Raw genomic sequence first — 25,262 nt, forward strand, 5'->3', positions numbered from 1 at the left:
TCAAATATATGTGTAAAATGTCCTTATAATATTAATAAATAACATAAATTTTTAATACGTTAAAAAAATTCATGAAAATCATAATAAGAACATCGTTTTACACGTATTTCCCCCCTTAATTATTTATTCGAAATAAGTTCAAGAACATTTAATATTTTTTACAATAAATCACATTTCATTTACAACAGACAACTTTAACACGTATATTTATAATATACCTTCCAAGGTAAAGGAAAGAAAACTTATAAATTTCATTTCAATTAAAATGTAATTTTGTTGTAAAAAAAAAAAATTCTATTTTATATATAATGTTTATTATTTTACTTTAATATTCTTTCCAATAATGTCTAATATGTTAAAAATTTGCAAAATTTATAAATATTCAATATTCTTTCTTCATAATATTAGTTAATTAGGAATAGATTGATCTTATGAATTACATATACGTATATTTACTTATATAAATAATCTCTCAAACAAATTTTATTCGTAAATTCAATTTTTATCAATATCTCAACAACAATTTATATTTTACATATAATATATTAACATTGACTTATATATACCATATACAAAAATATGAATTATCTCTTTCCTTATATGTTGTTACAGCTTAAAAATTAATTCGCACACGACAATTACTTCATTATAATATATCAACATTACACAAATAGCACGATAACTGCATATATATGCTATATATATTCTCTGAATAAAAAATCCTGTTCAAATATAATATCTTCAAAGATTTACATCGAGTTTCTTTGGTTTTAAATTATTATTACGAATAGGGGAACGAAAATCAAGTGACACTCTACTCGAAGCATTTTAAAAAACAATTGGAGAAAGTTCGGGTGGATTACAACAATAATGAAGTTTTTCTAAACGCCTTTGCAAAGCTGCTGATCTAATCGAGTAAGAATTTCGTGTATCCGAGCGTGGATTAGAGCCTATTGAATTAGATAAATTATTTGTGGTCAATGTCTCTTTGTTTGGGGTATTTTTATATAGTAATGTACGAAGGTGTTCTTAAATTTGTTTTCTTTTGTACTTCTAATGAGATATTTTCTGCACATTTGGCAGCATAACTCGCATAGGGTATCTAAAAAAAATATAAGAGAAGAATTATATTATTATTTTATCTACCAGATAAATAACAAAACAAGAAAATAAATATAAAAACAAAATAAAAAATATTATTTACCTTGATTAAATCTTTAATATTTTCAAAAGCTTGGCGAAGATGATTGTGCCGAGGATTACGCGTAAATACACTTCTATCTGTACAATATGCTATTGGTATATTCCAAGTAGTGGCACATCTCCATTCTAAATTGCTACAGGCTACAAGAGAACCTATAGTAAGAATTTCTGTATAACCAAATGTAGATACGCCTTGCCAAAATAAAATAGATAAATATGAAGATCCTGATGTATCGTTTTCTTCCGGATTTTCATGTGACAATGGACATGCTATATTTACAGCATCAAAATTTTTCATACCCTTAAAAAAAAAAAAGGAATATTATATCAATTAGATGTATCTTTAAACTAATTTAAAAATATAACAATAAATATACTTACATAAGGACAATTAATAATTGACGAAACGACCCCTACAGTATCGAATTCTCCATAAAGTGGATTAAACGAATGATCTGTTATACTCCGCAATGGAGTATAAATACGAGATTGAGGAAAATCTTTACATATTTCTTCTTTATTAAATATTGTACTTCGAGATGCTGTAAGTTGAAGATCACCGGATCTGTAAAATATTATTAAATATAATAAAATAAAAAAAAAGGAAACTATTTTTAATAAATACATACCGCTTGCCAGAAGCAATTACATTATGAATCGATATACGAGTTCCTTCTTTAAAAATATCGATGATATCTTCACTAGGAGCCCAAATTGTTAATATTGCACTTGTATTTTCTTCATTGATGCGAACTTTAAGAACCGATGAAACTTGACGAGGTGGTGGCATATTTTCACGTAACTTTGATTCTAATTCTTGCTTAAATTCCTCTACTACGCGACTTTGATTTATCATTTTTTTCTCTTGTCCATTCAAATCAATATCATCGGAATCAAAATTATCATTTCTAGTAGAATTAAATTTTTGTTCAGCTTCTGCATAAAACGCTTCTACTTTTAATCTATATTGTTCTTCGAAAGCGAGATTAGCTTTCTCTTCGCATCGACTGTTTCGAAAAACTGGAATAAGTTAATTTATATATATACATATATATTATTTAAGTATTAAGATTAATTGTTGCAAAAATATGAAATTCTATCATACTAGATTCTCCAGAAGGATTTTTTTCATGATATAACATTGGATATATTCTAGTAATCATAACTTTAAGTTTGCCAATTAAACCACCACTAGGGCACACATTTTTTAACTTAATTAGCATAGGTCCAGGACAATGTGTATACCCTAATTTAGTATCCCATTTAGTTGTTCTGGTTAAATTGGTATGAATTCTTAATGATACATCGTGTGGAATCTATATAATTGATAAGATATAATAATATTAAAATGATATCAATCATAAAAAAGAAAAATGTCATTAAATTTTGTAATCATACATACTCTCTTCTAAAGGAGAGCCTGATCAAGATTCAACAACTCTGCTCCAAATATCATTAATTTTGTACCTTCGCGTATTTTTCCAGATGTTACGTAACTCATCATGGTTGTATCAATAAAAGCAGGAATGCTATACCATCTATCTGTTAATATTATTTTCCAATAATTTATGTTTGATACTATTGGACTAGATTCTTTATTTTTGTCTTCTCTGGACTGTACGCAAAAATAAAAATACATTGACTAATTTTCTAAAGAAATATAATGAAATTTATTTTCTATTAATATATATTTACCTCAGTAATAGATGATACACATAAAACCATTCGTTTGGATGCACAATCATCTTTTTCCAATATCCTTCTTAAACATGACCTTTGCGATCTATCAATTTCACGATCGTAACGATATTTAAGTTGTAACATAATGTTAGATGGTGTCAATGACCTATATTATAAATAAAACTTTTAGCACACACATATAATTTATAATAATATATTAAAGTAATTAATTAAATATTTACCTAGGTATAATAATAAAATTAAATTTAATTCTATCCATAGATGCTAATTTCCAAATAATCCATTTGTAATGATTTTCAATCCAATCTCTAGGAATAAGACTCGGATCAACTCCTGGACTTGCTAGAAAGGATCGTTTAATCTCAAAAATTCCTATACAGTTATCCTTATCTGGTATAAGATAACCACCATCTTCCATCTCCAATCCACTTGAATTATTATAAATGATTTCTTCTCTATATGTAAAATATAAATAATTAGTATTATATAAAACGAGTTAAAAATAAGAAAATATTAAGAAGACTGTTCTTATGTTACCCATAAAAATCAATACAGCGAAATTTGAATGATAAAGCTGTAGTAGATGTGATTGTTAATATTTCTGATGATATACCTCGATCGATAAGCTGTAGACAACAAAATTGTTAAGCAATTAATTAAGAATAGATAAAATTTGTATTTATTTTATTAATACCTCCTCGGGAGTGCATAAACTTGGTACGTCATTGCCTACAAGTTTTTTCCAAGATAAACGAGAATTATGATTTTCTTCTTTGTATAATAACAATTTGCCTTTAATAGCTTTAGGTCTATCGAGCTTTTTCCTTTTAATTATATTTTCCTAGAACAATAAATATATATAATCATAATAAATAAATATTTAAAAATTCAAATCTTAATTTTTACATTATGTTACTAACTTGTTCTGAGATAGCTTCAAGATGCTTTTGCAAAATATCTGTAACATTATTGATTGGTGGATCAATATTAGGCTTTAAATTTATTTCTTGCATCGATATAAGTTCCTTCTCAGAAGTATTATTGCATTTAATATTTTCTTCATTTACATTACTGCTTATATCACCTTCGATCAATGGTTTCAACTTCTGCTTTATGCTATGCTGTAAACTCCTCTTTTTGCCCCTTTTTCGTGAAGTAGGTTGTCTTCCGATAATAGGACTAGACGGTACTTCCTTTTCACAATTATCTACTTGAGAAATCCATTCCATGGTTTGATCATTATCTCTTTCATCTGCTAAAAGCGCAGCTGTACTAGCCATTATTTCATTAGAAAAAATATTACTTTGGTTAATAGCTTCTGTATTATCATATAACTTTTGATTTTCTTTTTCTTCGGTAATATCTTTGTCAGACAGTCTTACTTTCTTTGTATTAAATAATAATTTATCCGCAGTATTATCACACATGTGTAAACTCTTTCGTTTATTTATTGATTTATTAAGCAAATTATTGCATTGATTAATATCGTAAGTATCATCTGAAAGAAAAATTTCGGCTCTGTTCAATGCTTCCTTAGAAACAATAACATCACACCCTGCTGCGGTTGTAAATCCAATTTTTAACACTTTGTTTTCTTTTAAGGAAGATTCATTTAAATTTGTATTAATATTTTCTAAATCCTCTAGTGGCTCAACTGGTTCTTTCAATTCATTTGTAACGTTCTTATTAATTTCAATGTCATCAAATTGTTCAAACAGGATTTTCTTTGCATTGGATAATGTTTTATTGCTAACATTCAATGATTGACAACCTACTGTTACTAAAGAAGATGATAGATTTTTTATTTTATGATTATTATGTAAATTACTTTCATTGTTTAATTGAATATTCGTTAAAGATGTAATATCATCTGTTTCAAGCAAAGATTTGGCTTTCGATATAGCAGACTCTGATACATTAATGTGTTTTCCACTTGCTGTAGAAAATCCCCTAGATGATATATCATCTGTTTCCAATAAAGATTTTGCTTTTAATACAGCAGACTTTGATACATTAATGTGTTTTCCACTTGCCGTAGAAAATCCCATAGATGATTTATCATCTTTTTCCAATAAAGATTTTGCTTTCAATACAGCAGATTCTGATACATTAATGTGTTTCCCACTTGCCGTAGAAAATCCTATAGATGGTATATCATCTTTTTCCAATAAAGATTTTGCTTTCAATACAGCAGACTCTGATACATTAATGTGTTTCCCACTTGCCGTAGAAAATCCCATAGATGATATATCATCTGTTTCCAATAAAGATTTTGCTTTCGATATAGCAGACTCTGATACATTGATGTGTTTTCCACTTGCCGTAGAAAATCCCATAGATGGTATATCATCTGTTTCAAGCAAACATTTTGCTTTTGATATAGCAGACTCTGATACATTAATGTGTTTTCCACTTGCTGTAGAAAATCCTATAGATGGTATATCATCTTTTTCCAATAAAGATTTTGCTTTCAATACAGCAGACTCTGATACATTAATGTGTTTCCCACTTGCCTTAGAAAATCCCATAGATGGTATATCATCTGTTTCAAGCAAAGATTTTGCTTTCAAAATAGCAGACTCTGATACATTAATGTGTTTCCCACTTGCCGTAGAAAATCCTATAGGTGGTATATCATCTGTTTCAAGCAAAGGAAGCATCGGAGAAAAAATCTTGTCCACTATTACTTTCCAAAAGAACATTTTTCTTCTCTATATCATCGCATGTATCCATAGCTACAATATCATTTTCACTATCTTGATTATTCAATGCAATTTTATCAACATTTACGTTAGGAGAAGTATTCTTAAAAATTGTCCTTTTAGTTCTTCGTCTCATTCTTGTATAATTTATCACAGGAGACGTCGACGTAGGTTCTTCAAATATATTCTTAAAATGTGAATTATTTGGAGTACATTCTTTTAAATAAACAGTTTGTTCGATCTAAAAAATAATCCATAATATTACATTATTGTACACGTATGTAACCAACACATAAAAAAATATACACTCTTATTAAATGAAATCAAATTAATTACACTTTCTGATGATTTTATAGGAAAATTTTTATTCATTTGAGGTGTTTCTAAATCAGATGTTCACTGCTCATTAATCTTTGATATAAATGGTAATAAACTTAACGGTGTACTTGGAATAACTGCTGGTTTTTCTTCACTTGGAGTCCTATTTCGAAAACAAACATATATACATACATATATACTTATACTATATGGTGCGTATATTTCTTAATTAATAAAATATATATATTAATATCTTTAGTTTATTGGTATCTAATAAAGACGTTTCGAAGTCTCAGTTTTTGAAACATTAGGTGTATAACATATAAATCATTTTCATTTATATTCTCATTCTCTCATATATAAATATATACATATACATGATTTAAAATATTATAATGATAAATAAATTAAGTTAACAAATATTACCTGAAAATAATTCACTCGAATTAGCCGTACAATTAGTGTCTTCTGATACATAGCCATTCGTTGTGTTTTCCGTAATATATCCTTCTCTATTTTTTATAGGAGTAGAATGTTCATAGGTAAATTCTTCTGTATTGACATCCATAATCAAATTTATGGTATTGAGATATCATTTATAATATATTTCATATATTGGATTCACTTGTATTACATATACCTTCTATATCTGTAAAAATAAAAATTATTAATTAATTAGAAATGATTTTAATTATTTTTAAATGATTCAAACGATGACTTAAAATATATCATTAAATCAGTTCAATTCTCACCTGAGATCTAACTAAAACGAAATAAAAATTTTAACGACGTTCATGTTAGCAATAGTATTCTTATAAATTTTCCTTTTAATTCTTCTTCTCATTTTTGTATAATTTATCACAGTAGACTTTAAAGTAAATTCATCAAATATATTCTTAAAATAAGAATTATTTCGAGTATATTCTTGGAAATAAACAGTTTGTTCGATCTAAAATATAATCAATAATATTACATTATTGTACACGTATGTAACCAACACATTAAAAAATATACATTCTTATTAAATGAAATCAAATTAATTACACTTTCTGATGATTTTGTAGGAAAACTTGTATTCATTTGAGGTGTTTCTAAATCAGATGTCCACTGCTCATTAATCTTTGATATAAATGGTAATAAACTTAACAGTGTACTTGGAATAACTGCTGGTTTTTCTTCACTTGGAGTCCTATTTCAAAAACAAATATATATACATACACATGCATATACTTATACTATATGGTGCATATATTTATTAAATAATAAAATATATAAATATTATATATCTTACCGGAATAGTTTATTGATATCTAATAAAGACGTTTCAGAGATATTCAAAAACGAAGTCTCAGTTTTTGAAACATTAGGTGTATAACATATCAAATCATTTTCATTTATATTCTCATTCTCATTATCTGAAAAAATATTACTCATATATAAATATATACATATATATGATTTAAAATATTATAATGATAAATGAATTAAGTTAACAAATATTACCTGAAAATAATTCACTCGAATTAGCCGTACAATTAGTGTCTTCTGATAAATAGCCATTTGTTGTGTTTTCTGTAATATTTCCTTCACTATTTTTTATAGGAGTAGAATGTTTATAGGTAAGTTTTTCCGTATTGACATCCATAATCAAATTTATGGTATTGAGATATCATTGCATTGCAATTTGATTGCAATTTAAACCGATATTATTTATTCTAAGAAACTAATATAAATGTAATTATATTTGCTTTTAAATAATATTTAATACTCTCACATAAGAAAAAAATGTCACTATGATTTGTAGGTTATGAAAACTGTCTTCATTCCGGATGTCACAATATTAATTCTAACTTCCGCTTAAGCAACAGACTTGTCCACAGAGCAGATATTATTTAAATTACAATAAAATATTATTTCTACACTGTGTCCAATTAACTTAACAGTATTATATTCATATAAACTAATCGTCTTTTTTTTGCGGTTCGTTTTTTTTTTTAATTTTTAGTATATTTTTGAACGTTGGCATAGAATAATCGTATATAGTGAGCGTAATTAAACTTATAATTTTGTGAAGTTTTATTTAATTTTTTTCTCTTTCTTATATGATTGATTCAATTTACAAATTTGAATTTCATTTTTAACAACATAAGAACAGCATACCTATAATATTTATAATAACATAATGTTGTTATAGATATAAAAAATATTATTTCTCAATTATATAAACAATTATTATTTTCTTTTATCAAATATGTATTTCGCTTTAAACAAATAAAAAATACAAATACAAATTTCAATTATATTATTTTTATCTTCATTATACTTTGGTACTTATTATTCTTTGTAGGTAAGATTTCGCTATATTCTCTTCTCTGATAAATTTATAAAACGTTACAAACGGTATAATTACATTGCAGAAGATTTGAAAAAATTATTTTTGCGTTTATTTTATTGTTATATTTTATGTTTTTTTGTGCTGAGGCTCTGTATATCCAGGAGCGATAATATAGAAACTTGGGATTAGAGTTTAGGATAAAATAATTTTTTGGGATCGTAATCGTAATATGCTGTTGATAGCTGTTAGAACGTTTCTTTATCACGAAACAATGTAACATAGACATGGTGAGACAAACTTTCTTTTTTTTACTCTTTCGTTGTCTTTTCTAAAGAATACTTCTTAGCAATTAATGTTCGAAAACCGTCACACTTTGATACAAGTATAATTAGTAACAGATAATTTTGTAAATTTTTTCTTGCTACCTTTTAATAAATACTATACCCCGTTACGGATGTGGGTGACTCAGAATTAGAAATTAGATTTATTGACGCGTTACTAGCTACACGTTTCAATTACTATGTAATAGATCTGTCTCATGTTTGCCATGTATCATGGGGTTATCCTTTCGTTTTCAGGTCCAATATTAGTTATTTTGTTAAAAATGATAAAAAATGTAATACTCATACTTCATACAACGTTTACATAAAACTATGATTAAACGATGATTGTTATTAGGTGCAAATATTGTTTGAAGAAGAGAAATTCGTTTCCATATTTTTCATCATGTTTAATATAAATGTTATTCTTATGATATTAAATAAATACTTAAATATTATTAACATTACTTTATATTCTTTCTTTAATTTGTAATATGCTGCACTTTGAATTTTCTAAATTTTATTTTTAGTTTAATTTTAATGAGCTTTTTCTCAATCCTTAGGAAATTGCATCAAAAAATTGAAAATTTTGCAATCTCCCAAGCTCCAAAGAAAGTCCTCCCACTGCAGCAGTGATTGCGACTTTCACAGTGTCTGTAATAAAAAAGAAGTACAAAGTTTATTAAACCAAAAGGTATTGTCTTCTTATTGCCAAGATATTAAAAAAAAAATTAAAATTTAACAAAATGGCGGAGTTTTTCAAAAAAATTACAAATTTTTTGCGAAAATTTGATGATTTTTAGCATGCAAAATTTACATTTTTACTTGATCGAAAAACTGAAGGGTCTTCGTATGGAAAAACATATATAAAAGAAGCTGCAACAGGAATTAAATCGATCGGATGATTCGTCTACGAGTTATAAATGCAGCAAATTTGAGAAATGTAGTTTCAAGAAAAACGCGTTTAAAGTTTAAGTTACTGATATCACGGTTATAAATCGAGTAATATCATACCTACTGCTAATCTGCTATTCCAAGCTCGTAAAATGCACCTTTCTCTTCTTCGAATAACACCTGTAGGGTTGCTAAAGCTTTTCCTCCTTCTGACGAACCCTCTTTCGAATTAGCAGCCCATTGACGATCATCTGCTTCTCGTAGCCTCTTATCATCCCTGTCAGCAATATAATCGCCTGCTACAGGTCCAATTACTATTCCCATCTTATCAAACATTTTTAAAATAGAAGAATAACCGTCATTGAGTATTGAAGTAGCTAGGTAACTGGATAATTCAATAGTTTGACGACCACTGCGGAGGTGTTGTGGAGCAAAGTGCCAAAGCAAGCCATTGTAAATATCAATATTATATGGAGTATTATTATCCTGGAACTCAAGTATTTCTACCGGAACATCATATGGATCGAAATTCACCAATTCTTTGCAAGTGGCACTATCGTCAATGTACCGAATATATTTCACCTCGTAATTATCAATTGAGCGATCAAACATAAATCGTACGTAGCAAGCTTTTTGGTATGTAGCTAATTCTTCGCTCATTATGTCGCAAATATCATGCTGTAAGAGCCATGTTTTGTAACGCGGAGGATCTTCGATCTTTTCTCTTTCCCATGACATACAATCCGAACAGCGAAGAGAACCGACATACGAGTCAATGATCTTATTACTATATATTCCTTCAAGAGTTACTACTCCAAAACGTTCACTATTAGGGCCACGTTTGTCTTCCCACGTGCAATATCCAGAAACCGCCAAATTTGTCTCAGAACCTTCTTCCTTCAATGTCAGCTTTTTCTCTTCTTCTACAGCTTTTTGCATACTAAATTTACAAATTGATTCTACTGCAGTCCAAAAATTCGACAAGCATTCAATGAAAATTTGACTATGGAATTTACGTATTAGGTCCATCAAACTGCAGAAAAAATCCACACCCCTTATTCCGATACCCAAGAGTCGCATAACAGCCACTATGCGTCTATTGATTTCGAACGCATTACCAATCATAGGTCCGGAATTGATGTACGAATTGCCGCATTCGCAGATTATCGCAATTTTAAATCCTAAGCCTTGTGGACTCGCTTGATTGAACGTAATATTTTTTCCACACGTTTTGCACATAACTAAATTACTTATTGCAGAAAAAACGGAATTAAACTGGAGAATACAATATCCATGTGTTGGATCAATCACAATTTCTTCGTCCTCATTTTTGGAAAGTTTGTCTTCCGATATACTGGTATTTACAATGGACTGTTCAAATGTACGTTGATTCTCCATAAAATTTCGTTTTCTAGAAGTTGATCTATTCCTGGGATTATCACGGGAAACTTTTTGTTTTAAATACTGAGAATTATCGCTTATTTTTAGTAAAGTTATTTACGATGTACTCACTGTAACGGTCACAGCAAAACTAAATGCGTCGTTTAACCCCACTTATTCACCTATTCAAACATACCTGTTTATCTACCGCTCCCGAGAATATAAGTATTTAAATAATAATTACGTTGAGATACAGTATAACGTACGTTAGGTCTACATCGCAGATACAAGGGTGAGCGACCAGTGTACTAGCGAGGTAACACTGCACCCACGTGGGTAACCGCGTGGTCAAGCCAATGGCAAAAAGTTTCGAACATAGAAAGTAACAATATCCCACCTTTTAAAATCATTAATAACGGCAACAGATTCATTATTCAAAATACCGAAATAGGCCAACCGTCGATGGAAACAAAACAATCCTCTAACCTTGCTCGTACAGAAAAGAGAATAATCAAAATAGATAATAGAAACTCGTGTATGGAAAGTGAGATGGATACAGACTCGGAAGATTCGCAAAACTGGATTCCTGCTAAATCAATTAAACTACAGGGTTCAAAAAAGCGCAATATGGGTGAACCAAAAAACAACAATAATAACTCCTCCGAACCATTAACAACAAAATGGCTTCAAGACTTACCCGTTAGCAACTTTTATGATCTACTTGACGATTCAACAGAAACTCAAAACATTACAGAAAAAGCAGTAGAAGAAAAAAAAGCAGTAAAGCCACCACCAATATACACCGACGCAGAAATCATCGACCCTTTGCTCGAGTTAACGGATGAAACAGATGGTAAAAACAATTATGTAATAAAATAACTTAAGGACAACCAAGTGAAAGTACAAACCACAACACCAGATACGTGCAGAAAGGTAACAAATGCATTAAAATCTAAAAACGCGGGATACCACACGTATAAAAAAAACGAGAAGAGCTATAAAATCGTTATTCGAGGACTTCATCCCAAATCCAACATAGTTAAAATAACAAATGAATTAAACAAAATTGGCCACAAGGTAAGATCAATAACTAATATAATAAAATTCGATACCAAACAGCCGCTAGCTTTATTTCTTATCGAACTGGCTCCTCGAGATAATAACAGAAATATATACGAGATTAAAACCCCGCTTAATACAATAATTAAAGTAGAATTACTAAGAACTAAAAGAGAAATACCTCAATGCACAAGATGCCAAGCCTATGGGCATACAAAAAATTACTGTAACAGAAATCCTGCATGTGTAAAATGTGCGAAAAATCACTTAACAGTACTCTGTCCTCAAGAGGGCAAAATAGAAAAAGTCATATGTGTAAACTGCAACGGTAACCTCCCAGCAAATTACAAAGGATGTAAGACGAGAAAATTACTACACATGTAAACCACACCACATAAGATTTCATAAAACCGTTACTTTTAATAGCGGATAATTCTTAATAATTGTAATAACCCGTTACCGTAAGATACATAAGAATCATAAGAAGGGTTTCATAAAAGAATTAAGAGGCGAGGTTTCGGTATCAGTATATATATATTTATTCTAAAGTCACTCTCGCGACGTAAGATTTCCCGAGCCAACCATTAACATAAACTAAGCCTCACTCATCACAACCAACATAAGAACCGACAAATACTGAACTAACTCACTCTCGCCGTATTGTCCGACTGCCCTTTTATACTTTTCCTTCGAACAACGGAGCATCGGCCCCCCTCCACGGGTGACGCATACAAGCTCGCATACTAGCTCGCTCGCGTGTAAAACGCGACGGAGGGATAAGCTTGCTTTCTCCCATTCTTACAATTTTGTTCCCATCTTCAATCCAATTTTATTCGCTTATTTTTGAAAATACGAAGATAACTCCTAGAACATTTTTTATGTATATTTTAATTCTCTACAACTTTTGTTTGAAACTTTTTTCGATTAAATGCCTAGATTCTAAGATAAGGCTATATTTTACCCTTTCTTACCCTTTTTCCCCAAGATGCCGGTTGCTGATTTTATTATAATTAGCACCATTCGATTCAGCGTCGTCAACTTACCCTTAGGTCAAATTTTGAAGCTGTCAGCTAAAAAGGTCAGTTTTTGGCCCGCGTTGACTGGCCTAATTACATAGTTAGCATATTCACTGGTAATTAGTGCTATTAATAACGATTCCTTCTATCAAATCAAATCTACACAACAGTTCGAACTATTTACATTTATTCCGATTGGTCTACAATCGCAACAAATTACGACCAGACTGATATATTATAATCAACGTTAAACATTCATATTCATATGTTCTTAGTGTTAATTAGTGAAGGTGAAACAAAGGACAAAAAATAAATTCTAACAAGTTATCGAATCTCCTTTTATAAAAATACAGAAACCTTAGTTGTTATTTAAACAATAAACGCAATGGAATCAATGGAAAATATGGAAGCAACTGAAACAACGGAAACAATGGAAACAACTGAAACAATAGAAATGGGATATTCATCGGATTCAAGGGAAACAACGGAAACATCGGAAACAACGAAAACAATGGAAACAACTGAAACAATAGAAATGGCATATTTATCGGAAAAAATGGAAACAACGGATTCAACGGAAACAATGGAAACAACTGAAACAATAGAAATGGCATATTTATCGGATTCAAGGGAAACAACGGAAACATCGGAAACAACGGATTCATCGGAAACAACGGATTTATCGGAAGTAACGGAAGAAATGGCAGATATAATGTCTGATGGACTCAATTATCTGATTAAATATGATCCAGACATTATGGACTTTTTTTCATGGCTAAATGCATTTGAGTATATAGTCGAGTTTCTTCAAATAAAATATGAGAGAATAGTTGATTTTTTTTTGTGTATGATGGAAAGTTCTGTTCTTGTGAAGTTACGTGAAGAGGTTTCAGTGTCTATGCGTGTATTGAAGTGTATTGAATACGAAGTTCTTATATCAAAGGTAGCAAATGTGATCGGATATACTAATGAAAAATTGGTTGCTGAATCTCGTTTCAGGAATCGAGATCAGTTTATCGGCGAACATCCGCAACAATATATGAACGCATTAAAAAAGTTAATTTCTAAATGCGATAGTAGCATTAATACACCTGATAACTTGAAGAATCGATTTTTGCAAGGACTAATAAAAAAAAAAATAATTAATAGATATGAAGGTATAGGAAATTTAAGTCTCGATAAAGTAGTAGAACTTGCCACAAAAATTGAATTTGATGACGCTTGGTCTATAATTCATGAATTTGTTTAGAAAAAGAATCTAATTGGATTAACATATTACTAGAATATAATTAAACACAGGGCAAATAAATTTGTATTTTATTATTTTATTCTTTACTCCGCCCCTTTCGGGTTTGGAATGCTTCCCTTACAATCTTCCTTTTACAATATCTTACAATACTTTACCATTTTTTTTTATTTTTTTTTTTTTAAGTAAATTTTTTTTTTAGTGAAATATGGCCAAAATGCCTTAATTTTATGCATACTGGGGCAAACTTGATATAAGGGTAATTTGACGACGCTGAATCGAATGGTGCTATTTTGTTTTGCAATTTGACTTCAGCGTCATAAAAAAAAACGTAAAAAATAGCCTTATCTTAGAATCTAGGCATTTAATCGAAAAAAGTTTCAAACAAAAGTTGTAGAGAATTGAAAAATACTAAAAAAATGTTCTAAAGTTTATCTTCGTATTTGCAAAAATAGGCGAGAAAGAGTAGTAAAAGTAATTGTAAGAGTGGGGAAGCAAGTCCCGCCTCTCAGTCGGCTTTTACACGCGAGCGGGCTAGTGTGCGTGCGAGCGTCCGTGTGTACTAATACATAAACGAAGGATTTTCGGCAATCTTCGGGACTCTCGGTCTTGAATGCAAGTGCGAGTGAGAGAAGAAACAGATATTTCCCTTTTCTATTTGATTAGGCGATAACGAGTATTTTTTATCCTGGCCATCGACAGTTGAGCGTTCTGTATACGAGTGCGAGTGAGACAAGAAACCGATATTTCTCTTTTTATATTTTTTCTTTCGGTAGCGAGAATTTTTCGTTTTGGCCATCGAGTGTCGACCGTTCTGTATATCTATATATATATCGGCGTATAAGCGCGGCGTTTTTAAATCGAATCTTGATGCTTATGGCACGCCGTTTCTTTATTTATTGTCAAAAATAATGAACCTTGAGTAAAAAAAAAATAATTCATTTTAACAGTAACTATTATTATTTAGTTGAGAGTAAAAATAATGAATTAATTTTGTGCCTCGCCATAAAATTAATTAGAATAATTAATTGATATAAATTCTTTGCCTCACAAAAATTTATTCGTATATCAAATTGAATACGTATTTTCTTTAAGACGAAATTTAAAATTTAAATATTTTTCCTATTAAATTATGTATTTTATAAAATTTTAAATTGCTGACTTTTTGTCTCGTAAAAATTTAATAGTTTATCAAATTAAATACATATTTGAAAAACAAGAATTTTATATCCACACATAAAATTAATTCAAGATATATATGAAAGGATATTCTAAAAACGTTGAATTTATTTTTTGTCTATACATAATTTTAATTCATTTTTATTATGTTATAAGAAAACAGTAATGCATTCTGATTCATCTTCGAAGTCTTAAGAATTGTACGAAATAAATTGAGCTATTATCAAGTGGTGCGTTAGCGTAAGTAGTAACGTCTTCGCTTCTCGCGCTGGATATTAACGTTCAATTCTTCGTGGGGGAATTCGTCGTCTATTTACCCTTATATCAAGTTTCCACCTTCTTTCCTGAGATCGCAGCAAACGGCCCTCGTTGACTGGACTATATAGGTAAAGATTCACACAAAGTATATACACACACACACATACAAACACATATATAAATATTATATACTTGTACGTATATTGTTGGCATAATCGTGGTACGTTTTGTAACAATTCACAAAGACATAGAAAATTAGTCTCTCATCGTCCGTGCATTTAATAATCGTTAGAGACAGTGGATCCACCTCCACCTCCTCTTCCTCCTCCTCCTCCACCTCCTCCTTCACCCCTTCACCACCTCATCAACCTTTTTTCTTTTTTACAAAGGACCGATCATTATTCCAGAGTCGTGGACAACTGGGTAACCACTGTTGTTGCTGTTGTTGTTGTTAATGAGTCAACTATTAATCAAATATTTCGGTATCGTATCGAGAGTTTATGAAAATGACTGGTACCAACTGAATATCAAATGAAATATATTTATTTCTTTACTATTTTTATTTTCTTATTTTTTCGAATGGAATCAACTATTGAGAATATTTCTACGAATCAAATATATTTTGTATGAAAATTTGAAACGTTTGTATTATATTTTTCGTTGATAAACGATATTTGATATATTAATTGTATCGAGTAATATATCAGATAATTTTAGGATTAATTATCGACTATACGAGATCGATCATTAATTTGATAAATTTTTTTTTTATTTTCTTCTTTTTCTTTTTTGTTTTTTTTTTCTTCTAATCTTTCATTAATGGAGAATATTATTTTTATTTTTATTATATTTTTTATTTTTTATATATACCTACTACTCTATAAAAATTTGTTCTAATAAATAATATATTGCAAAATTTCTTCTATTTTTTTCCAATTTTGTCGAGGATTTGAAATAAATTATTTAATATAATTTAATTAAATTGTATTAATTATTAATATATATTATTTAATAAATTGTTAATATAATTTAGTTAAAGATTATATAATTATTATTAATATATTATTATTTAATAAATTATTTAACAATTGTATTATTAATTATTCAACAATGATATAAATTTCCTATTATTCTATAATATTTTATTTGATAAATTAAAAACAAAAATATGAATTTATATTCTAATTGAATGATAATTAATGTTTTGAAATAATTCATCAATGATAAACCAACTGCCTATCCAAGTATACGTACAATTGAATGGTAAAATAAGCATAGAAAATTCCTGAGTTTCGTCTGAAAAAGCTATACGTGTTCCGTGCCAGGTCTGACTATACCAGGCTTGTTACTACTGTGAAAGCGTCTCGCCTTTTCAAACAGCGTCTCAAGAGAGCTAGTTTCACGTTTGCAAGAAAATACAAAAGAAAAGAAAAGAAAAAAAAGAAAACCGTAAAACATACATAGATTCACACATACATAAATATATATATGAATAGAAAAAGTACATAAGTACGATAGGAAAATCGAAGATCCTTTTTGAATGGGGAAAACTTCTTCAATGAAACGTACTTTGATCAAACGGGGATAAAAAAAAAAGAAAAAGAAGAAAAAGAATACAAAACGAATCGAAAATTTCTACACAATGTGTACAATTAATTACACACCTTTTTCAAATACCTTTTAACATAAATTGTTTTTGTTTAAATTGTTAAAAGAAAAATAGTTATTAAAAAAAAAAATAATAATTTTTAAATATCACTTATACGATTAGAAAAATTCTTTCGTGTATATAAATGCAGCCAAGGTTTTTTTTCTAATCTTTAGACAAAGGAATAAAGATATACGATGAGTTGAATGATTTCAAAGTTACGCTTTGTAATTACAATTATTGTATTTGCCAAAATTCCTCCAACATGGAGTCCTCCGGCGATTGGATTAAGCGTTAATTGCCGCCTCTACGTCTCTCTATCGTATTTATAATATCTGTAAGATACATTCGCTTAACAGATAAACTCCTTGTCTTTCTATGCTCCTCTCGCTCCTTGCCTCCGATTAATTTGTCTCCAATTGTCCTCGTAGGCGTCCAGCGGTGGACTAGAATGCGTGTCTTTCGTATTGTGCCCTGCAGGGTGCCCTCACTCGACGGTCGAGTGGTGGGGGTTATAGATGCTAGTTACTAGTAACTCTCTATCGATTTAGTGGGCGCATAGTAAATCTCGTATTTTAGTTACAATCGATTTTCGGCTATGATCGATTCCGATCGTACAATTATCTAGTATCTTTAGCACTTTATTTTCTAATCTATTGTACATATCCTTGATAGATAAATATATAATATTTTATTAATATATATATATTATATAATAATAATTATTATTATAAATATTAGATTAATAAATAAAATAATAAATATTAATAAAATATTAGAATACACACACACACTTCGTTTATATATAACTCAACTATCCAACAAATTACATAGCATTGTAAATGATCTAAAATTTAGTAAATACGCATACATACATAAATACATACATGATGTATTTTGCAAGCATATTCGTATTGCATTATATCCTTTGAAAATTACAACTGTACGAACACACGATAACTAATACAAAACTCAATGAAAGTTCCTATATATTCTATACGTGCACATTCTATACGCAATGTATAGAATCAGCTAATTGCAATCGAGCAAATACACGTTAATTAACAAGCCTCGTTAATTAATTACTTACTAAATGTATGTAGGTATGTGTGTGTGTTTATTTGTTCACATGAAAGAGACACACATACACACACAGTACTCTTTTAGAAATCAATTGAAATTACATTGTTTCTTTTTATTACTATTGTGTACATACTTATATATATATATATATATTTATATATTTACAAATACATATATACAATAAGTGTTTTATGGTTCCCTACTTTCTCTTTTTGTTAAAGGATAACAATGAAAGAGAAGAAAACTCGAAATTTTTCTTTGTATAAAATAACATTAAAAAGAGTTCTTTATACAACACGTATCACCCGAATAAAAATGTTCTTTTCAAACGAATAAATAATTAGAAATATATCGTTTCGAATAAATCAATAATTTAATTATACATAAGAGACACATACTTGATTCAAAATTAAGAATATTGTTTACCCCATTATTGCACGTTGGAAACGATAAATTAATGTTCTTTTCTTTTTAAATAAATAAATAAATAAATAATTATCATATTCGTGATAAAATATATATTTTATATAAATTATCTCATTATACCTGGATTACAAGTAAATTGAAAAGGAAAATGTAACTTTAAAAAAAAAAAAAATATTACACGAATTTATCGTCTCAACACCTTTCGATATAACACGGTGTTTCGTAAATAAAACAAAAAGAAGAAGAAAAAAGAAAAAGAAAAGAAAAGAAAAGAAATAAGAGATAACATTACGCCGATTTCTTATTACAGAAACAAAAAAAAAAGAAAAAAAAAAGAAGAAAAAAGCTTTATCGTATCTCAGTCATGACTCGTAGCCCATCGTAAACATTACCTGTCTCCACCAAATAAAATATATGTATACAGTATCTGTATGTATGCATGTACGTTATCTAATATGTATGTGTTTCGTAGTCCCTTCACGAATTTACAACTTATTTTTCGATCTTATCTTTAACAAGCTACTCCTCGATCCTTATAAAACAATTCCGTGGGAAGTCTACTACTTTCTACAGTTCCTTTCAAAATTCTTCAATAAATATTCTCTTTCTTATTTGTTAACTAAAAAATATATATATATATGTTACGTCTAACGTCTGATGAGTTCAAATATATTTATATTTTTTATTTTATATATTTTATTTTATATATTTTATTTTATTTTATATATTTTATATTTGCTTATTAAATTATATTTTAATCAAAGTTTTTCTATTTTTGTTTTTTTTCTCTCTCTCTTCTCAAAACCAATCAGTATAATAATATATGCTCGTTAATATGAAAATTGAATAAATATAAATAAAATAAAACATTTCAAAATAAGATTTCTATTGCTTCGTCGTTTCTTCTTTTAATTCGTCACACATTCTTCTTTCCTATTATTATTTAAATATTTCTTATGCCAACTTTTTTATTTTGTTTCTTTATTTAATTGTAAATTTTCTTTCTTCTATCATTTTAATATCTCTTAATTTTTCTATCCTTCTGTAGATTGTTTGTTTGTTTTTCTTTACAATATTTTCAAAAGAGTCTAAGGTTTTATTTTATACTATTTAAAAGTATCTCAAACATGAAATGTAATTAACCGCTAATTAAATGTCATTCGTAACGCATTATAAAAGTAAATTATAACGTTTAGAACGTGCGCGAATTCATTTAACGTTTATCTCGAATCGGTTTTCTTTTCTATTCGAGAGAAACGAAATCGAGTTTTCTTACATTTATTATATTTTATCGATGATTAATTATTCGTGACCATTTTTAATTTAAGTAGCCATATAAGGAGTGGCATTTCTTTTTGTTTATTCTTTTTATTTCAAGACAAACATGATATATACTTCCTGTATCTTTAATTATGCAGCAAACACACGAGTATGATTTTTATTATTTTAAATACTTATGGTTTTATTTTCATCTGTGTGTGCCTGTGTGTGTGATATGGTATAATTTTTGATTAACTATTTACATAATTATATGCTTAATTATTTATTATTACGATTGTTATTGCACGTGGTTACTTAAAAAAGAATTTCATTTTTAAATACAACTTTTCTAAATTATTTTTTATTAAATACACTTACGTGTATACATTTTAATTAAGTAATGTGAAATTATCAGTTCACTTTTCAAAGTATATTTAATTATAAATTTGAAATGTTTCCAATTTACTTGTTATTAAGATAAAAACACATTAAATTTTGTTTTAATAATAAATATAAATTAAAACAGGTAACAAGTATGTTAATATTTTATTCGATTTAATAATTGGCCATATATCAAACATAACTGTTACTATTAATTGTAAGTAATATTGATCATGCTTGGTACTGTGTTTATTTCAATTTTTTCTTAATTTTATTCCTTTATTTTCTTTAAAATTGCCAAATAATTGCTGAATGATTGTTCGAACTTTAATATCGAATTAAAATGATGAATATTGTTATTAGCACCTTTTTTATTATCATTCATGTATTTAACTTCATGTATTAATTTTATTCATTTTCCTAATCATTGTTACGTATTTCTGAGACATGTTAGTAGCAACAAAATAATTTTTTTAACGGAAGATATCTTATTAGATAGTGGTTTTGCTTTTTCGTATTCATTTCAAACGTTAGTTCAATCATTATTTTCCATGTATCATAATAATCATCTTAAAGATCTTTAATTCAATTTTTCGCATTGCATGATGAACATTGTACTTAATTCCAGTTATTATTATAATTGGATTAGGATCTTTCTCTTAGATTAGATGATATTTTTATTCAAGTTATAGTATTACTTTCCACATTTGTAATTGTTTAATATTTTTATAACTTTATTCTTAATTTAATTGGTTTTTATCTTGTTCAGAAAATAAAATTCTTAAAATAGGTGTCTTAGGAAATTTGGACGGATTAGAAATTAGAAAACGTTCAAAAAGAATTTCTAACCCGTCCAAATTTCCTAAGACACCTATTTTAAGAATTTTATTCTTGATAAATCCATATAAATAATATTAATATCTATAATCACATTGTTATTAATAAAATATTTTCTACGTATAATTAATAACAATTTGCATTAACAAATTTTAACGACAATAACATTTTTTTGAAATAATTATAAATATAATTATTATTATATATGATACGATAATTATACCATTCGTGTAAAAAAAAAATAAATAAAAATTAATAAATAAAGTTAAAAAACTTTGTATAGAAATAATTTTCAAAAATTCATATTTCAAAAGCTCGAATAAAATGTATAAACGAGGTAGGTATGAGAAAAGCTTTTAAGATTACTGAAAAAAAAAAATAAACAAAAAAAAATGAAAAAAGTAACAGAATTAATTTTTTTTTCGTTTTTTTTTTTTTAAATTCTTTTAATATCTTAACTTCCAACATGATTTACGATGTTTACGAATCTCCGAGCGAAAGTACTGAAAAGAAACGTCGAGGGCTTCTCCCGCGAACATGGGAAAGATTAATTTCTCTTTCTTCGCGATAAAGTTATTTTCTGATTCTCTTAGAGCTAACTCGAGCGAGTAACAGACAGTTTAAAAAGAAAACTAACGAGAACCTTTAAAAATTCCTTCTCGAACAAAATTACCCTTGCGATATTTTGAAATTTGCTTGAACAAAAAAAAGAAAAAAAAAAAAGAAAAAAAATATTAAAAAAAAACATCACGAACGTAATTTTATCTCTTTTCAAATTACTTCAAAACAATCGTTCGTCGACGTTCTAAGAAATTAAAACTAAAAGATAAAAAAAAAAATAAAAAATAAAATTAGATTTAATCGAAAATGTTATATCAGCGAAGTTTCAAAACTTTTTAACTCAACCCACGTATCATAATCTTTGAAAATAAATATAAATTTAATAAAAATATCTAAAAAGAAAAAAAAATACCAAACACAGTCTTCTCTATCACAAATTTTAATCATAAATTATTTTTGTTTGACTTTGTAATAATTTATTGGGATGAACGACTTATTTTTTTCTGTGTAATATTGATCAATTTTTAAATAATATAAGATGGCTTTTTAATAAACGTTTGAAGAAAATAATGAAATACAGAATAATGCATCCCATAATAGAAAAATTCACATAGAAAATTCACGTATCAATTGTGCCCATAATAATGAAAATGGTATATTTCTTGTTTCGAGATATTTAAAGGATTACACTTGAACATTAAATGAATTCTATATAATATTAAAATAACAAACACTATCTAACGTTTTATTTTTGACAATATCGTGAAAATTACATTGAATTAATTTAGTTTAAAATAATGTGGTGTGAAATAACTAATAAATTCATTTTTTTTTTAATTTTGATTTAGACCACTTTCATAATTATGGGCACAATCAATCTACAAATAATATTGATATCTATAATCATTGTTACAAATGAGAAATATTTTCTACGTTTAAATTAATATCAACTTTCATTAACAACGTAAAATTATGTCGACGTAAAATAATTTCAACAAAACATGCATCCTATAATAAAAAATTCGTGTAAAGTGCCATAGGAAAATCACGTGAAATGTGGGAAGCAGTCAACGTACACATTCGAATACTAGGAATTTTGAAAAGAATTTTTTCAATTTTATAATCAATCCAAATTTGATATACACACTTAAAAACGTGGATTGAACAATTTGTATTCTAAATTTTCTAAGATTGTGTAGAAAAATAAAACATGCATCCTATAATAAAAAATATGTGTAGGGTGTCACAGGAAAATCACGTGAATTGCGTGCAGCAATCAACGTGTAAATTCGACTACCAGGAATTTTGAAAAGAATTTTTTCAATTTTATAATCAATCCAAATTTGATTGACTCCGCCTGCATGATCGATGGGAGCATCGAAATCAGCGATCATGTTGCCGGTCCTAAGCCCGGGAAAGGAGGAAGGTTGTTGGATCAGGCTAGCTCCCTACCCAACGTAAAAAAAGAAATTTGCTCATAGAAACGAGATTTTGCCTCGGAGCAGGACGGATTCAAAGATGACGACCCAAGCAAAAAAAAGGACAAAGAGTTGGAAAAAAGAACACATAATGCGTCTGGCTACCTGGAACATCAAGTCATTAATAATAAAGACCAAGAAACCCTAAAAGAATTGAAAGACAATAAAATTGATATATGCGCCTTACAAGAAACCAAAAAGAAAGGCAAAGGACAAATACAATATGACGACTACTTAGTTATCTATAGTGGTGTGGAAAAACAATTCAGGGCAAAAGAAGGGGTAGCCATCGCAGTATCCAAAAAATATAAAAACAACATAAAAGAATGTGATTACATATCTTCAAGAATATTATGACATATACCGCAGAAACTCGACCAGACACAGCGAAAACGAAACAGTTACTAGAGACAACCGAAATGAGAGTTCTTCGCAGAATAGTTGGAAAAACACTACTGGATCGAGAGAGAAGTGAAGATATAAGAAGAACATGCAAAGTGGAGAACGTTAACGAATGGATACTAAAAAAAAAAAAGAATGGAACGAACATATTAACAGAATGGACAACGGAAGAATCGTCAGAATTGCACGGGATAAGTCACCGGTTGGCCGCAGAAGCACGGGACGCCCACGAAAACGATGGTGCGACAATTTAACAGTGCAATAGGCAGAAAAACGTCGTTACGAAACAGGCAACTTGCCTAAACTAAAGAATGAAGAAGAAGAAGATATATATATTTATTAAAAATTGAATAAATTTCTAAAAGCTCTATAAAAAAAATTAAAATAAACAAGAATAAAAATGAAACACGAAACGATATCGTATCCATTAAACGTTTTAATAAATAAAACAAATCGTAACGTAAGTTTTTTCTCAGGTGTAAATTTTCGATATTCATCAAAATTTTCATAGAAACGTATTAATAAAATAAAAACAAAAAAAAAAATATAAAAACATCCTATATCTGTACGAGCAAAATGAAATCATAAAAATAAAATCATTTGTAGAAATATTTTCGTAGTATCATAGACATAGCAATTCTCTTCTGTAAGAACCATAATTTCTCGACATTGTCGAAAAAAGTAATATAAGACCATTACCGTCCGTTCCAGGTAACACAAGAGAAAAATAAAAGGAATTCGTGAAAGAAGAATCTAATCCGAGTATCCGGATTACTCGCTACGAAAATTACATTTCTTAAACTAGTAGCTTCTCTCTGTTTGGTATAACCTTTAAAGGGGGGTTGGGGCGGGGTACAACCTTTTGATAACACATTATTTCAATATACCTTTTTGTATCGAAGAAAAATGAGATATTTGAAAAAAAAATATTTTTTACAACACGTCTTTTTCTTCCTCCACAAAATTCGAATATTATAATATGATATTCGAATTATTTACTAAAACAAAAAAACGAAAAGAAATAAAACAACACTCACTTTTCGAAGTCTTTCTAATTCCTTGATATTCACGTTGGACTGGTCCGACTATAAAAAAAAAAAAAAGAGAAAAGAAAGGAGAAATTAAATATTTTCAGGTTACATGGTAAAATATCGTAGACATTTTGATTAGTAAATATTGTTTATACAGATACATTATTTACATTATTTACATAATAGATTTAATTATGTTATTATTTTAATTATTTTTTATTATTTAGTGTATTAGACATAATTATTTACATAATTAGATACATTATAAATAGCTGTTTATAATGTATCTATTTTTTAATAATTATTCTTTTTGTTTTCTTTTTATTTTAAATCAACTGTCATGGCGTCTTTATGCAATTCTAACCTAATCTTGATACAAAAGCAAAAGATACGAGAAAGAATTCGATAACGATACGTAATGTTATAAAAAAAAGAAAAAAAGAAAGAAAAAAGGCTATTAAAAGAGAAATAAAAAAGGAAAAATAACGCGATAACTTACTTCGATAGGAACTGATGCATCACAAATTGCGATTTGGTTATTTTT

At 28.3% G+C, this 25,262-nt stretch overlaps 4 protein-coding genes across 9 annotated transcripts; all 4 read right to left on the minus strand.

The window, feature by feature from the left end:
• Positions 1 to 931: 931 nt before the first annotated feature.
• On the minus strand, positions 932 to 2,513 carry LOC122525655 (breast cancer type 2 susceptibility protein homolog). Its single transcript, XM_043648578.1, has 5 exons — positions 2,309 to 2,513; positions 1,833 to 2,223; positions 1,585 to 1,768; positions 1,205 to 1,504; positions 932 to 1,102 (listed from the first exon to the last, which is right to left on the minus strand). The coding sequence occupies exons 1-5, from the start codon at positions 2,424 to 2,426 to the stop codon at positions 1,004 to 1,006; spliced, it is 1,092 nt and encodes a 363-aa protein (XP_043504513.1). The 5' UTR covers positions 2,427 to 2,513; the 3' UTR covers positions 932 to 1,003.
• LOC122525647 (breast cancer type 2 susceptibility protein-like) lies at positions 2,429 to 6,083 on the minus strand. Of its 2 annotated transcripts, none has more exons than XM_043648566.1 (8): positions 5,943 to 6,083; positions 3,825 to 5,847; positions 3,599 to 3,745; positions 3,442 to 3,530; positions 3,126 to 3,359; positions 2,899 to 3,049; positions 2,671 to 2,818; positions 2,429 to 2,519 (listed from the first exon to the last, which is right to left on the minus strand). In XM_043648566.1, the coding sequence occupies exons 2-8, from the start codon at positions 5,604 to 5,606 to the stop codon at positions 2,467 to 2,469; spliced, it is 2,604 nt and encodes an 867-aa protein (XP_043504501.1). In that variant the 5' UTR covers positions 5,607 to 5,847; positions 5,943 to 6,083; the 3' UTR covers positions 2,429 to 2,466. The 2 variants fall into 2 exon arrangements, with proteins under 2 accessions (XP_043504501.1, XP_043504500.1); XM_043648565.1 differs by having other exon boundaries at positions 2,606 to 2,818.
• Positions 6,084 to 6,410: 327 nt separating this feature from the next.
• LOC122525664 lies at positions 6,411 to 7,853 on the minus strand. Of its 2 annotated transcripts, none has more exons than XM_043648589.1 (6): positions 7,699 to 7,853; positions 7,428 to 7,639; positions 7,216 to 7,339; positions 6,969 to 7,113; positions 6,677 to 6,873; positions 6,411 to 6,573 (listed from the first exon to the last, which is right to left on the minus strand). In XM_043648589.1, the coding sequence occupies exons 2-5, from the start codon at positions 7,567 to 7,569 to the stop codon at positions 6,688 to 6,690; spliced, it is 597 nt and encodes a 198-aa protein (XP_043504524.1). In that variant the 5' UTR covers positions 7,570 to 7,639; positions 7,699 to 7,853; the 3' UTR covers positions 6,411 to 6,573; positions 6,677 to 6,687. The 2 variants fall into 2 exon arrangements, with proteins under 2 accessions (XP_043504524.1, XP_043504523.1); XM_043648588.1 differs by having other exon boundaries at positions 7,428 to 7,647.
• A 1,205-nt stretch (positions 7,854 to 9,058) lies between these two features.
• Positions 9,059 to 24,761, minus strand: LOC122525653. Of its 4 annotated transcripts, XM_043648575.1 has the most exons (4): positions 11,120 to 11,364; positions 10,986 to 11,035; positions 9,594 to 10,902; positions 9,059 to 9,233 (listed from the first exon to the last, which is right to left on the minus strand). In XM_043648575.1, the coding sequence occupies exon 3, from the start codon at positions 10,869 to 10,871 to the stop codon at positions 9,600 to 9,602; it is 1,272 nt and encodes a 423-aa protein (XP_043504510.1). In that variant the 5' UTR covers positions 10,872 to 10,902; positions 10,986 to 11,035; positions 11,120 to 11,364; the 3' UTR covers positions 9,059 to 9,233; positions 9,594 to 9,599. The 4 variants fall into 4 exon arrangements, with proteins under 4 accessions (XP_043504510.1, XP_043504511.1, XP_043504512.1 ...); XM_043648576.1 differs by lacking the exons at positions 10,986 to 11,035; positions 11,120 to 11,364 and adding an exon at positions 24,725 to 24,761; XM_043648577.1 differs by lacking the exon at positions 11,120 to 11,364 and adding an exon at positions 12,094 to 12,625 and having other exon boundaries at positions 9,598 to 11,035.
• Positions 24,762 to 25,262: the final 501 nt, after the last annotated feature.

The sequence above is a fragment of the Polistes fuscatus genome, unplaced genomic scaffold (assembly GCF_010416935.1).
Source record: "Polistes fuscatus isolate 324 unplaced genomic scaffold, CU_Pfus_HIC Scaffold9, whole genome shotgun sequence".
Classification (NCBI taxonomy): domain Eukaryota; kingdom Metazoa; phylum Arthropoda; class Insecta; order Hymenoptera; family Vespidae; genus Polistes; species Polistes fuscatus.

What these genes read in the sequence shown, in the direction of transcription:
- LOC122525647 (XM_043648565.1), bottom strand. Translation starts at nt 5,606, where the DNA reads ATGTTCTTTTGGAAAGTAATAGTGGACAAGATTTTTTCTCCGATGCTT. An exon ending in GTTTATGCACTCCCGAGGAG is followed by an intron (nt 3,531 to 3,598) that starts GTATTAATAAAA and finishes TGTTGTCTACAG; the next exon opens with CTTATCGATCGAGGTATATC. An exon ending in CGCTGTATTGATTTTTATGG is followed by an intron (nt 3,360 to 3,441) that starts GTAACATAAGAA and finishes TTTTACATATAG; the next exon opens with AGAAGAAATCATTTATAATA.
- LOC122525664 (XM_043648589.1), bottom strand. Translation starts at nt 7,569, where the DNA reads ATGGATGTCAATACGGAAAAACTTACCTATAAACATTCTACTCCTATA. An exon ending in TTCGAGTGAATTATTTTCAG is followed by an intron (nt 7,340 to 7,427) that starts GTAATATTTGTT and finishes ATATTTTTTCAG; the next exon opens with ATAATGAGAATGAGAATATA. An exon ending in CTACAAAATCATCAGAAAGT is followed by an intron (nt 6,874 to 6,968) that starts GTAATTAATTTG and finishes ATTATATTTTAG; the next exon opens with ATCGAACAAACTGTTTATTT.
- LOC122525655 (XM_043648578.1), bottom strand. Translation starts at nt 2,426, where the DNA reads ATGCTAATTAAGTTAAAAAATGTGTGCCCTAGTGGTGGTTTAATTGGC. An exon ending in AAATCCTTCTGGAGAATCTA is followed by an intron (nt 2,224 to 2,308) that starts GTATGATAGAAT and finishes AACTTATTCCAG; the next exon opens with TTTTTCGAAACAGTCGATGC. An exon ending in CAATTATTAATTGTCCTTAT is followed by an intron (nt 1,505 to 1,584) that starts GTAAGTATATTT and finishes TTTTTTTTTAAG; the next exon opens with GGTATGAAAAATTTTGATGC.
- LOC122525653 (XM_043648576.1), bottom strand. Translation starts at nt 10,871, where the DNA reads ATGGAGAATCAACGTACATTTGAACAGTCCATTGTAAATACCAGTATA.